The sequence below is a fragment of the Lathyrus oleraceus genome, chromosome 5 (genome assembly GCF_024323335.1).
Source record: "Lathyrus oleraceus cultivar Zhongwan6 chromosome 5, CAAS_Psat_ZW6_1.0, whole genome shotgun sequence".
Taxonomy (NCBI): domain Eukaryota; kingdom Viridiplantae; phylum Streptophyta; class Magnoliopsida; order Fabales; family Fabaceae; genus Lathyrus; species Lathyrus oleraceus.
This window is the reverse complement of record NC_066583.1, coordinates 590550884-590565404: the sequence shown is the minus strand read 5'-3', so window position 1 is coordinate 590565404 and position 14521 is coordinate 590550884. Positions and strand designations below refer to the sequence as shown.

The following is a 14521-nucleotide window of genomic DNA, read 5'->3' as shown; positions in this document are numbered from 1 at the left end:
TCTAAACATCACACACAATCCTACAAACACATGGCTAACATCATTGTACTTTTTTAGCAAGTACAATTGGTATCCACCGTGGGGCCTGGTAAAATTGACATGAACCTCAATCTCAGTTAAGGTGACATGAATAAATACATCTCTAAACTAATTCAAATTACGAAGAAAGAAATTTGAATAAGGAAAATTGCCACAATATATGAACGTTTTGATTAACAAGACCTTGAAGAGCGAGGTTATAGAACAAGACCTTGATTAACAATTGGTATGAAAGCAGATGCCTAAGAGTTGGAAAACCCGCCTTTATAAAGTCTCGCCTGGGGGATTTGACTATCTAAGTCTCGCCTAAGGGACTAGACTATCTAAGTGTCGCATGAGGGACTTGACTATCTAAGTCTCGTCGAAGTGAATCGCCAAAGTACGCACCAACCTCAAAAGGTTTTGTTATCGTCCTAAAAGGATTTTGCACATGAAATTTATAGGGTACTAATTGAGGTCGCCCCAAGAGTTATCCATATTTTTTCTATTGATGAACAAAACTTATGCCAAAAAGATTAAATATCTAGTCACAAAGGATTGAACATGCCACTTATCTCATGGAATGGGCAATAAGTATAGTGCAACCTACATGTATGATAATACCCCACCTTAGTTTTCATGCCTGACGAATTTCTATCGAATTTTACATGAGGAAATTTCCCCTGGGCTTTGCGCTGAGGGACTCTTACCCGAAAAAGGCTTGAAATAATCATCACATGAAACCCTATCCACAACCATTTAATCACTTCAGCCTTTTCAAGCTCCCATGCTTGAGATACTGTGTACTGAGATAATTTTATCAGGCCCTAAAAAAGGATAACTATAAAGAAGAAAGTAAAACCAAGCACACCGGTGAATGTCGAGCTTCCTAGCAAAGCCATAGAACCCCAGATATGGAGCATAAGGCCGCCTAGATTCAATGATAGGTTGACCTATTAAGATAGATAATCATAAAGTAACCCTAACTTATCCAGTAAGTATGGGTGATGATGTGTGTCCGTACAATGTCTGAATGATAGTCAATAATGGAAAAACCGTTTCCCTCATAATTTCAGGGAGAACAAGTCTTCTCTTGACCATGTTATTTGGTCACGAAAGTGAATAAAGCTCCTTTTTTATTCTCTAGCCTAGGCCCAATGAGCCTCTATAAATAATTTAACCTTAGGGATGAAGAAGGATCTCCAAGTTTTCCATAAAAAAATCGTATACAAAATTTCTCATCACTTTGCGTGAGCTAGCCCTAAACAATGTCAAAGTACCATAAACACCACAAATAAACCTACAAACATAGGGCTACCCTTATTGTACTTTTTTTAGAAAGTAAATTAGTTAAATATGACACATAAATATATTATATTTAATGGATCTCCAAGTAGTTAAATGAAGACTAGTCGAAATAGAGGCATATGAATGCAAACTAGATGTGTCATTATCAAGTTCATTGAGATTCACAAGGTCATGAGAGTGTTAGAATTAATAAAAGACATATAAAACTTAACACCTCTATATTTTACTCGTGTTCCAAGTTTATAACTCCATTAACTAAAACAACTATTTTTATGGAGACAAGATCTTAAGTAATAACATATAAGTCGATAATGGGGACATAAATGTCACAAGATATAGGATAATGAAAGAGGTTTCCACATACACCTAGTAATGGTAAGAAAATACACATTAACCACCAAAATAGTCCACTAAGGAGGAACTTAATAGGACATGATGTTTTGGCCACTACAACAAGTTTTGTCTATAAATACTTCATACACAATTAATTTATCATTTTATATTTGCTCTTTATCCTTATTCAATTTTTAGTTGAGTAGATTATTGGTCTAAAAATTAGTGTGTAGTACAAATTATTTTATTTTGAGAAGACTACGAAAAGTATACTTGCTATTAGAAAATTGAAAGACATAATATAAATGGAGGTTGCATATGGAGTGATTGAGTTGGCTGTAGAATAATTGTAAAACATAGCAAGGAAAATTTAACGAGAGAAAATATAATGATACAAGTAATTAAGCCCTTTTGAATTCTTTTCTCTTTTCATGAGGTTAATCCATACTTGAACCTATAATGAGTTTTCTTATATCACATATAGTTTACAAAATAGTTCCATATGATTTCTCGGTGTGTAAATCGCTTCATCTGATTACAATCCCCTAATGTCTTTGGCGTAATCGCAACCAACAAAGGTTTGATCAAGAGTAAAATACCTATGTCACAACCAACCCCAAGACTACAAATTATAAACAACCTCTCAAAAGTTTTTAGTTCCAATACCAAAACCTACAGTTAATTCTCAATTTCTATCTAGATCGATCCCCCCAATTTGTATTAGGGAAAAACATTAAGTACCAAATAAAATTCAATAACTGCAAGAAGGATATATTTACATAGAGAAAATATAAGAAGATCGTATGATTAACAATATTGGGGAAAAATTCATCTAATAAGGACTTAATCTAAGGGGACTAGCCACTCATTTTTAATGGATTAAATGCCAATACAAAATAAAGAGTGTAATTGAGTCTTATAAATGATTAGGGATAATTCCCTAATGATTCCTTGACTTCTCCCTTGATCCAATGCTTTGCAATATGCCTTCATGATCCTAAAATTTGGAGTCCTAATGACTAAACGTGATTTATAATATATAGAAAATTTTAAAGATCGTAGTATTGCATCACAATGTGTATAGGCGCACAACAATTATTTTATAATGTGTGTGTCGTGGTATTCTGTGATGATTAAATGCATCACTCTCGCTTTATGAAAGTAGTGCGTTATTTTTAGTGGTTCAAAATGGCTCATATTGTCATTGGTGTGACACAATTTCTTAATATGATGATTTTGTTATTTCCATGCTCTAATCGCGCCACTCTGCTCGATGGACGCGACATATTTCTTGGCTGTTTTTTTTTGCAATTTCTTTCTTTATTTATTTCATGTCTTATGTGAAACTTCTCTCCTTACTTTATCATCATAACTTCCATAGGAAAATACCATAAAACTTGTCTAGTTAAGATGATTTTGGCTTGAAATGGTCTTTTCCACGATACTTTGAAATATTTATTAAATCTTCAAAAACATAAATAACAAAAATCACTTAAGTTGATTAAAAACTATGCTAAAAGCATGCAATGAAAAACTATCATCACAGTCCCAAACTTGAACATTTTCACGTCCTCAAAGAAAAAGCTTGAAATATGAGATTTTTAAGAAAATCGTTAGTTTATTTACTTCAATGATAACCTCTTAGTTTGACACTTTTTACTAGAATACTTTCGTGATAATCTCATAGTTTGAAACTTCTTACTACAATACTTCCATGATCTTTCTCAAGTTCTAGTTCCATTCTCATACCTTAAGATGGTCAATTCAAAAGACTACAGTCATGCTCATATCTATTCAACTTTTTTTTCTATTTCTTGCCAATTCATTCAAATATAAAGGTATCACTCAATCAACATGTAAATATTATTTTACCATAAGATTGAACAATATATAAACAGTCTATCAAATCAATATTATTACAATTAAATTTAAGATTTTAAAGTTTGTAACAAAGTTTGGGTTAAGGTCCTTTATTCATCCCTTCTTAGATGTTTTGCTTCTTATACCACAACTAACACTTTAAAGGATGGTCCTAAACTATTTGGACATTTTTATTTTATTGGTACTCATTCTTTTATCATTTTGCTTTATATTTATTTTTCTTTTAACACTTTTTTTCTTTTTTTTTTAATTTCTTCGGATGGGTACCTATTTTTCACAATAATTTCCCGAGTCTATTTAAATAGTAATTTATCTTAAAACCAACACCCCAAACTTAAAATGTTTCTATTCCTGAGCACCTCCAAATATAAAAGTAGGATATGCTTATGATTTTTCGCATGACTACCTAAATCCAAGGAGATAAATATAATACCCCTCAATTTATGTAAGTTGTATCTTATAGAGGGATTATCAAAGAGTTAGTAAAGTGGGGATTAATTAACCTAACTACTAATCCTGATGTAAGGTAATGGCATGACTTGTAATAAGTTGTTAAATGCTAGGGGTATTGAGGTAACTACTAATCCTAATGTAAGGTAATGGCAAGATCCCATAGTAGAAAAGTCTAAAATTAGGGTTTTGATGCACATGAATGCCAAGATGTGGTATCCTTGGATCAAGGTCTCAAAGATCAAATAATTATGGTTTCCCCCATATTGTGAGCAATATCACAATCCTCAAGAAAAACCCTAGTTTTCATTGTCCACCAACTTTGAATCTAAGATATTTATTAGAAAGTGTTAATATGGGTGAATGATGCACATGAATTAGGCATGAATGAGTAAATATGAATCTTAGGTCAAAGTTTAGATAAAAAAGGAAAGGAAATGATAAATTTTGGGGTATGACAGCTGAAAAATTAGGAAGCCAATGATTTTGGGGCAGATTCAGGATATAAAATCTCTAAGGAAAGGTTAGAAGATTTAGTCGAGATTAAAGAAAAATTAGTCTTGGAAGAGAATCCTCAAGATACATCGTCAATATCAAAACTTGGGGGGAATATAAATGTGAGGGTTCACAAAACTTAGAGAATTTTGAGTTTGATAAATCTTTGAACCATTAAGTTTTGGCCATTGACTTAATGTACTACAATGATTGGCGAAGACCTATAGTCGAATATTTACGAAATCCAACGGGAGCAACCTATAGGAAAGTCAAATACAAATCTTTGAGCTATGTGGTTATGGGTAACAAATTTTTGAAAAGGACTTCTGAAGGACTTATCCTCAAATTCCTAGGCGAGAGTTAAGTGTATTTGGAAATCTCTGAGGTGCATAAAGGACCACGTGGTTCCCACCGGGTTAGGCAGAAGAGGAAATAATTGTTATTTCGACTAGGGGTTTTGTCCTACGAAAAGCAGGGAAAAAGTCTATAAACTTAGTGAGGCCCTCTGAAAGGTAAAACATAGGACCCATAAGAGCATGGTTTGTTCCAGAAGTGGTGTAAGGAATGAGTGCTTGAGATTTATAGATGCAAAGATTTTCTCGAGGTTTGGAGGTTCTGGAACATACTCTCGATTCCCTATTATGGTGGCGCCAGTCAGCATGTTAGCCATGGGGAGAGGGTCCTCGGAAGCTCTGGTGTTCTTGTTTGAAGGAGCCATTGTTGGAAAACTTGGAGTTTTTTTAGAAATTTTGAAGAAGACAATGTTCTTAGAGTAAAGTTTTAGAAGACAATGTTGGAAAAGTTGAGGAAAGAAGGAAGAAACCTTATTTATAGTGGAGGAATAAAATACTATTCAGTCTTCACAAGTAAAAAGTTGACGCAGAACAGGTGGCACGTGGCATCTTCCTAGAGGAAGGATTGAAGCGACCTACTACATGTAGCCGCACTACTCTACAAAATCGGCGCCATGATGAGTAGAGGTATGGGATAGTGGGAAACACACTTTTTCAAGGTGACGGTTGGAAGAAACGTCATGATGGTTGAACGTCATCCCACTAGGAGAATAGTATCTGAAAAGATACAAAATGCCCATATCTCCTAAGTTCGCTGAAAGAGGCCTTTTTGGGGGACAATTTATTAGTTGGGATTTTTGACAAGGGTAAAAATCTCAGAAAAGGACGAAGGTGAAGGTACACTGGTGGCGTGTACGTAAGAGTCTTGGTTCGAATAGATTCGGGACTTAGTTTTTTTGGATGTTATAAGAACATTTCGACCGCATGGTATTCTCGATAGTGGCAGATGGGTCAAAAAAGTGATTCTTTGAGCATGCAAATGTTACGTTCAAACATGAATAACTGTCTATGGGTTTCTTTCTGAAGGACGCGTGGAGAGAGCATAGAGACGGGTTGTATACAAAGCTTCATGTGGCAAACTCTGAAGATAGGGACATTATAAGTAATTATTTTCGTACTTGTATATATATGAGTTTATTTATTAGATTCAAGTGTGTTCATTTTGCTACAAAAATCTCACATAAAACTCGAAGTACCAGAGTCCAGAAAAAAGAGTCATGGCTGAGAGAATATATGAACAATGAAACACCATTCTTTACTTTTAATTCAAAGTCTTTAAATTCCCTTTCATTTTGCCTCATCAATTTACCTTCGATCTTGTTCAAGTTACATTACTTTACACTTTCAGTCTTTGTTACATTTTTTTTTACATTTTTAAAGTAGTCGAAGTCGACATCTTTTACATCCTTTTAGTCACTTAAATCACTATTTCAACTAAGTCGAAAATAGGTTGTCCATCAATAGAGAATTAAAACAAGGTTTTGGCACTATGTCCTAAGATTCACTAGTTGATTCTGCAAGTAACCTTTAATTAAGAGACTAACGATTGTTTACCAATTTTCAGCGTAAACAATATGATAGACGAAATATGGAAAAACAACCCCGAGGATGCGGGAGACCGATGAGAGCCCAAAGTCAGAATATGGATCAAAACCAGGGAGTTAGTAACGAAGAAGATCGTTGGGCATAAATGATGCACAACCAACATCAACACCAAATGCAGATGCGGAAGCAACAACAAGAGTTCATTATGCAAATGATGCAATAGATGCAAGGCACTCATCAACCGCAGTCTCAACCTACCCAATAAGAGACTGGTAACCGGAGATTTCTGGATTTCTACCGAATGAACTCGTTTGAATTTGAAGGAAGTTTGAATCCCATGTTAGCTCATGATTGGCTCACTAGCATGGAGAGAATCTTCTAAGTGATTCCATGTAGTGAGGAAGATGAGGTGACCTATGCTATACGATACAATGGTAGTTAATTCTGCAATGGACGATGACGTAGAGACCTGATGGGTATGCAAAAATTGTTTGATATTTATGAATGGTCATGTATTCTAAATTTATATTATGTGTCCGCCTCTCAAAAGAATAGATGTGGTTTTAGGTATGGATTGGCTCTCTTCTAATTCAGTGTAAATTTGTTGGAAGGCAAAGGCCATTCTATTGCCGACCGCGACACCTACGACCGACGATGCAATATCACCCCTATTGGAAGATATGCTTAATATGATCCAATATGTGTTTGATCAGGGTAAATATTTTCTTCTAGTCCTCACCGTAGATCCAGATAATAAGTTTGATATATAAGATATTTTGGTAATGTGCAAGTTTCCATATGTATTCCCAGAGGATGTCACTTTTCTTCCTCCCGATAGAGAAGTGTAATTCTCCATAGACTTGGTTCCGTGAACGACACTAGTCTCGGTTTCACCTTATCAGATGTCTCTAGTAGATTTAAGAGAATTGAAGAATCAATTGGAAGAGTTGTTGGAAAAGCATTTAATTCGTCCAAGTGTATCTCTGTGGGGTGCTCCAGTATTGTTAGGGAAGAAAATATATGGTGGGATGTGATTGTGCATTTATTAGCGCCAGTTAAATAAAGTCACTATCAAGAATAAGTATTTGTTACCTCAGATTGATGACCTCCTAGATCAGTCGAAAGGACCCACAATGTTCCCGAAGATTGATCTACGGTCTGGGTATTGTCAGATTTAGGTGAAGAGCTTAAAACACTGAAGAATGTGTTTAGAACTTGGTATGGACACTACGAGTTCCTTGTGATGCCTTTTGGAGTGACCAATACTCTGACTTCTTCATGGATTACATGAAACAAATGTTCTAACCATATTTGGATCAGTTTGTATAAATTTTTATTGATGACATCCTAATCTACTCTCGTACTCCTCAGGAGCATGGATAACAATTGAGGATTATACTTTTTGTTTTACAAGATAAGCAACTATTTGCAAAATTTAGCAAGTGCTAGTTTTGGATGTCAGAGGTGAAATTCCTTGGCAATCATAGATAATTAGTCAAATTTCATAATATTTTCATAGTTATGAGAACCATTTTGTAATTTAGATGAAGGCAATGTGAAACCATGGTTTAAAAAAAATAAGAGTACTTAAACTAAATTAGAAGATTGAAATGAAAGAAGAATCAGAGAAAAGAGGTCATGAGAAAGCAAAAGAGAAAGTAAATATCAAAGTAAAGAATTTAAGGTCCAACTAAAACTATTTATAAAAGAGTTATGAAACGATGAGTCTAGTTAAGTGTCGCAATTAGTTGAGAAAAATAAAGGTTACCATTGTGGTAATTGGTTTGACATGGTTAAATAGTTTTTTTTCCAGTCAATTCAGAAGTTAAAATTAATTTAGAATGGATATGTTCTTTGTCTTACAACACAATGAGTATATTTTCCATGCATAAACTATTATTTGTATTGCCTTACATATTCCTAACCCAATCTAATGATTAATACAATGTATTGTGTAATACCCCATATTTATTTATAATTGAGTTTTATTGACCTAAGTAAAATTTTAGGTGATTAGAGAAGTCAATGTATAAATTAGGAATAAAGACTTGAGAGAAGGGGAACTTTGTCTTTTAGTAAGGAAAAATAAAAGCTGAATTAAAGACAAACTCATCATTTTTTCTTTCTTTAAGTTGCTAGAGTAAGAGTCTTCAAGGAGGGAGGGAGAGTCTTCAAGGAGAGAGAGAGAGAGAGAGAGAGAGAGATGTGAAAAGAAGAAGGAAAAACCCGAATTCAAGTTGCACGTCTTGGAGGAGGTAAACTTCCCAAGCCACTAATGAAATAAGTAGAAGTATCAAGATCATCCCTTTCAATCGACATATATCTCATTGAAACTAGAAGAAATGATCAAGGTGGGTTTCTAACTTAAGTCATGATCATGGCCAAAAACTTGAGTAGATTTTGCATGTGGTAGTGTGAATTAAAATTTTTATATGATGATAAAATGCTAGATTATATGGTTAAATGGCTTTATTTGCTGATAATTTTATGTGTTAATTGATACTCTAATCATGCTTGGATGATATGTAAGGATAAGGATGTTTTTAGTGAATTGAGGAAGAATTTTCTATTGAGAAAAATGATGTTTTCTGAGACCTGCATGTGTGATTCGAGTCATGGGATGCCTTGATTTGAATCATATCAGTATTTTGGCCCTAAATCAAGTTAGATGGGGCTTGAACTGAATTAAGTTATGCAGTTTTGCTGTTGGATTTGTGACTCGAGTCACGAGACTTCCTAACTTAAATCATGAATTTAGGCATATACATAATTTTAATGGACTTAGAATAAGGCGATACAAGATTTGCATGGATTAAGTCTTAAGGAAATTCTTGAATACTAAGTATATCCTAGAGAGTTGCTATAACTTATATAGTAAGGTATATAAAAGTGAATGCGTGGAGACGTTCATGCGACTGTTAGATTGCAATCCCAGATAAGTAATTGTTCTGGTGATCCAATTGGAGGATGTGTGGTTTGATCTTGGTAATTTATTGAAGGATATGAGATTTATCCAGAAACTTAATTGGAAGATATATGATTTATCTCGACGATCTCGGTAGAGAAATATGTGATTATTTTTATATTCCCAATGATGGATATGTGATTATTCATATAAGGTATGATGATTTATCTCGATGACTCGATCATGCTGATATGATGATTTATTCCATGATTCAATTATAGGGCATGTTGATTTGTCTCGATAACCATATCACGACATATGCAATTATCTTAGTAATTAAGTATAAGGCATGTTGATTTATTCTGGTTAGTTTGTAGAGGAATATGATATTTATTCCTCGGTCCAATTGATGGAAATGGTGATTTATCTTGTAATCAGGTCAAGTTCATGAGTACTGGATCATCCATCCTAGGATTTGTATCAGGTAGTTTGGGGTTAGGATGAGTTGATATCTTATATCGGAATTCATTGAGATTATTATCTCATCTCATATTATTTACCTTATTTTACATATGGACATGTGACAAGGAAGAGAAAAAAAGAAAGCAACTTGAAGAATATAAATTGTGTAATTATATTTTGGTTAACATTTATACTATTTGTCTGGATGCAAAACTTATTTTGTATTAAGACGGTGTCTAGTACTAAATATAATGCTTAAAATTATTATTCTAGACATATGATTTGAAGTTTTATATATGAAACATTTGTTTACACATACGCAATTGAATGTAAATTCTCAAGGCAACCAGGGTTCACGAAATTTGTGGGAATGATAGAATCCGAGAACTTAACAACTTAGGGTCTGTTTGAAACACTTTTAAATTTTAGTTCTTAAAATTTGTTTTTTAAATCTATTTTAAAAAACTATTTTTAAGAAGAAAATTAACAAAAAATTTGTTTGATAAACTAATTTTTAAAAACTGTTTTGAAAATATGAAAATGAAAAAACTTGTTTGATAATCTAATCTTTTAATAGTATTTTAAGAAGAGAATAAAAATACATATTTTATCATTTACTTTTAAAATCTATTTTATTGCATAAAATATTATAAACTTAAGAAAATTAATTGATATTTGGTCGAATACAAATAATTTGGTTAAATCAATTTTTAATTTTATAAATCACATAACACTTGTTTGTAATAATAATAAGAAAAAAACAAGTAAAAAATTGGATTCTACGTTTAATAGAAAAAAAATTATATAGTGAAAATAATTAAGAAACACAAAAAAAATTAAGTAAAATAAATAAATATATTTGAAAAGGTTACTTATACATAAAAAAAAAGCATAAATAAAAAAAATAACATACTCTTTCAAATACGTTTTTCTATTTTATTTTTAAAATATAAAAATTATTAAAATTACATTAATGCTATTAATGAAAATTATAAATTTTTATGTTTTTTTTTTTAAATTTTACTAAAAACTAAAAAGTAAAAAGCAAAACACATCTAAACTGTTTCACTTTTTTGCTTTTAAAAACTGAAAAATAGAAAAGAGTTTTTAAAAACACTTTTGCAAAACATTATATTCAAACAAATTTTAAAATTTTAAATTTTCAAAAACTAAAAAAGAGTTTTTAAGATGCATTTCAAACAGGCCCTTAGTATTTTGCTCATATTCCATGTTTATGAACTCACTAGTTTGAACAACTATTTTTAGAAAACAAAAACTTTGCAAAATAGGGAAGAACAAGACAAAAACGGAACTCCACATACATTGAATAAATTAATCTTAAAAAATATATGTTCACATTTTTCACTACAATTTTTTATATTAAATAGTAGAGGCTAATATGCGAGGGTTTTTAAAAACCTATGCAAATTAACCCATCGAAAGTGTTTTTCTCTATTTTGTAGAATTTTTTAAAATCCCGTAAATTCCTTGTCAAAATCATCCATTTTTCTTTATAACAAATAAAATATATTTATTTGTATTATTTTTTGTCCCCATCTTAAAATAATGATCCTTAAATAATCCTTATTTTCCTTATTTTGTTCTAATTTTTATTTTTATTCAAAATTATATATATATAACCCTTATTTCCTTTATTTTATTCAAAATTCTTCTCTTTTTTAATGGATTTTTTTTATATTTGTGTTTCTTCCTTTTACCTTCGACATCAGCCCCATCGATAGTAGCATGATATATATTGAAATTAAGATTCAAGACAGTTTTTCTGAACCTTACAGTGGGGTCAAATGTACTTGTTATTGAGTAAAATAGGAGATACCTTAATTGCAATGTGCAATAATATAATATAGGTATGCTTTAGGGTAATGATTTGTGAATAACTGATACCTCTCTCCAGCCTTGTCTCGATGTATTTATAGTTCTTCTCCTTAATATACCCTTCATGCCTTGTCCTTTCTTTATCCGAGCTTAAGTTGCTGGATTCCTATCCATCATAGGACTCGTGATGGGTTTTCCTATCCATCATATATATATATATATATATATATATATATATATATATATATATATATATATATATATATATATATATATATATATATATATATATATATATATATATATATATATATATATATATATATATAATTTAATGGTTGAAATTCATCTTTTAAAGATGAATAAATTAAATATTACATGTTCGAGCACCCCTCCGATACAACTATCAACTAATATGAAATTTATGAAAAATAAAAAGAGATGATGAAATTGAATGTAATGGATTCCATCGGATTCCATTCTATTTCATAATTTTGTAATCAATCCAAATAATAAAACTTAAATTTGTACAATTTCATCAGATTCTATTACACTCTTTAACAATTTGGATGGAGATAATTGTTATGATTATTTATGGAAATTGCACCAAATTCAAAATTTAATTTTTGAGTTAACATGGAAAGGCAAACAAACTTTGATATACATATTCATCTTTAAAAGTATATTTAATTAAACATAAAAATTTTAATTTTAATATATTTTGGTGTAAAGTATTTAATACCATCAATAAATAAAAGAATATGACTTTTAAGGAAATTATATAATTTCTTTTAAAATTGAAGAAAAGAGAAATTACTACTACTTTTGTCTCCAAATATAATACTTTTTAATTTTTTCTTTAAATTTTTAACTAAATTAATTATACTTTTATCAAGAAACTTCTATATATTTATTATTTTTTATAGTTGATGAAAAATATTATTATAGAAATATAACTAACTTTATCTTAAAAGAAAAAATTGTAAAAATAATACTCTTAATTATTAACAAATTAAATATTACTTATCATTTTTATAATTCATGTGATTTTTTCCCGTAATATTATATTAGAGATGGATAATTTATTATATTAGAGAAGAAATAATTTTAAAATGGTAATGAATATACATTCATAAGGTAAAATAGTTTTACATTGTCATTCAATAAATAATTAATAAATTATTAAATTATTTTTAAAATTTAAGTATGATTTAACGGAAATTGGTTGTGAATATAAAATTATTTTATTTTAACGTATATATATTTTTTCTCTAATTTTAATTAACATATTATTAATAAAATTTTATAACAGATCCCAATAGAATATGAACTGATGTATAATAACTCTTACCATTTAACTAAATTAGTACATCATGAATGAGAATGTCTTGTATAAATTTAAACCAACGGTCTAAACATTGTGGTTTATAATTAACTTTAATAAAATATTTTATTTATTTATTATTTTGAAATTAAAGTTAGTGCCATGATACATAAAATAATTTTAAATTTTCATTTAATAAAAATATATCAACGTAAAATAATTTTACATTGTCATCTAATAAAAATATATTAATGTGATTTTTTAATATAGATTAATGATTAATTGATCGCATAAAACTATTTTACAGACATATTTTTTTTCTCTATTATTTTTATAATTATATATATACTCTCACAAGAATTTTTAAAGTTTCCTATTTAAATTTATTTTTAATATTCTTATATTAAATTGACCAACAATTTAATTATAATTAAATTAAGATTTTTAATGATTTGATGATTCTTAATTAACCATGATGTAAAAATCTTTTCATTAAATGTGTACATAAACTGTTACCTAAATTAAATTTCTAAAAATTATAAAAAAAATCATGTTAATTTAATTATTATATGAACCCATAAACTTCTTACCTTATCCATGTACATAGATAATTTCCTAACTTTAAATCTAAAAAATATATAACATTTAATCATTATATGAGCCCAAAGGCCTCAATTTTCACTATATATATTACATTACATAGATCCAAAATCATCAGTATCACATGAAACATAGATAGGTATCAATATTTTCTTGTAATCCATTTCACCAAACCCAAAAAACCATGGTGTCTAGGAACATGAAAATCTGTTTGAGTGTATCTGCACTGGTTCTCATTGTTGTCTCAACCATCACTGTAGCCTTAATTTTTACGGTTTTCAAAGTGAGAGATCCAAATATTGTTGTCCAACTTTCACATTTCGATTTCATTTCATCAGAGATATCTCCAAATATAACTATACCCGTTTTGATTATAATAAAGAATTCAAATTATGGGAACTTCAAATATGTTGATTCCTTTAGCTATATCACTTATCGAGATACTGTTGTTGGTAATGTTCCAGTTCCTTCACGACTTGTTCCAGCACGTAGTGGAATCAATGTCACCACTCATGCAAATTTCATGGTTGGTGAATTGATTCAAAACCCTAGTTTTTTTGTTGATATTCAAAATGGGAGCAAATTTTCATTGATGTCAAAAGCTGAACTTCCTGGGAAAGTCATTGTTCTAGGTTTTGTCAAAATGAAGGCTATGGCTACTAATGAATGTAATATCTCTGTTAATATCACTTCCAATGATGTTGTCAGCAGTTGCGTTTCCCATATCAAGATTGATCATTAAGCAAGGAGTCTATGAACATGTATCGTGATGCAGATAGGTTTATTTATGTTTAGATTTTTTAATTTATTTTTGAGTTTTATGTTTGTTTTATGTAATTTCAATATAATAATGGAATAATTCAGTATTTATGTTTTAATTGAATGCATATTGTTTTAGTTATTAGAATATATTTCATTAAAGTTATCGTTTTAGATGTTGCTATACTTTTATACCTTTTTTTTATAAGTAGTTTAGTGGTTGGTTAATTGAAAAATACAATGTTAATAATT

General features: G+C 30.3%; 1 protein-coding gene across 1 annotated transcript; it reads left to right on the top strand.

Moving 5' to 3' along the window:
• Positions 1-13694: 13694 nt before the first annotated feature.
• On the top strand, positions 13695-14252 carry LOC127082266 (uncharacterized). The gene has a single exon (XM_051022505.1). It carries the CDS (start codon positions 13695-13697, stop codon positions 14250-14252), a length of 558 nt encoding a protein of 185 aa, XP_050878462.1.
• The last annotated feature ends 269 nt before the right edge of the window (positions 14253-14521 follow it).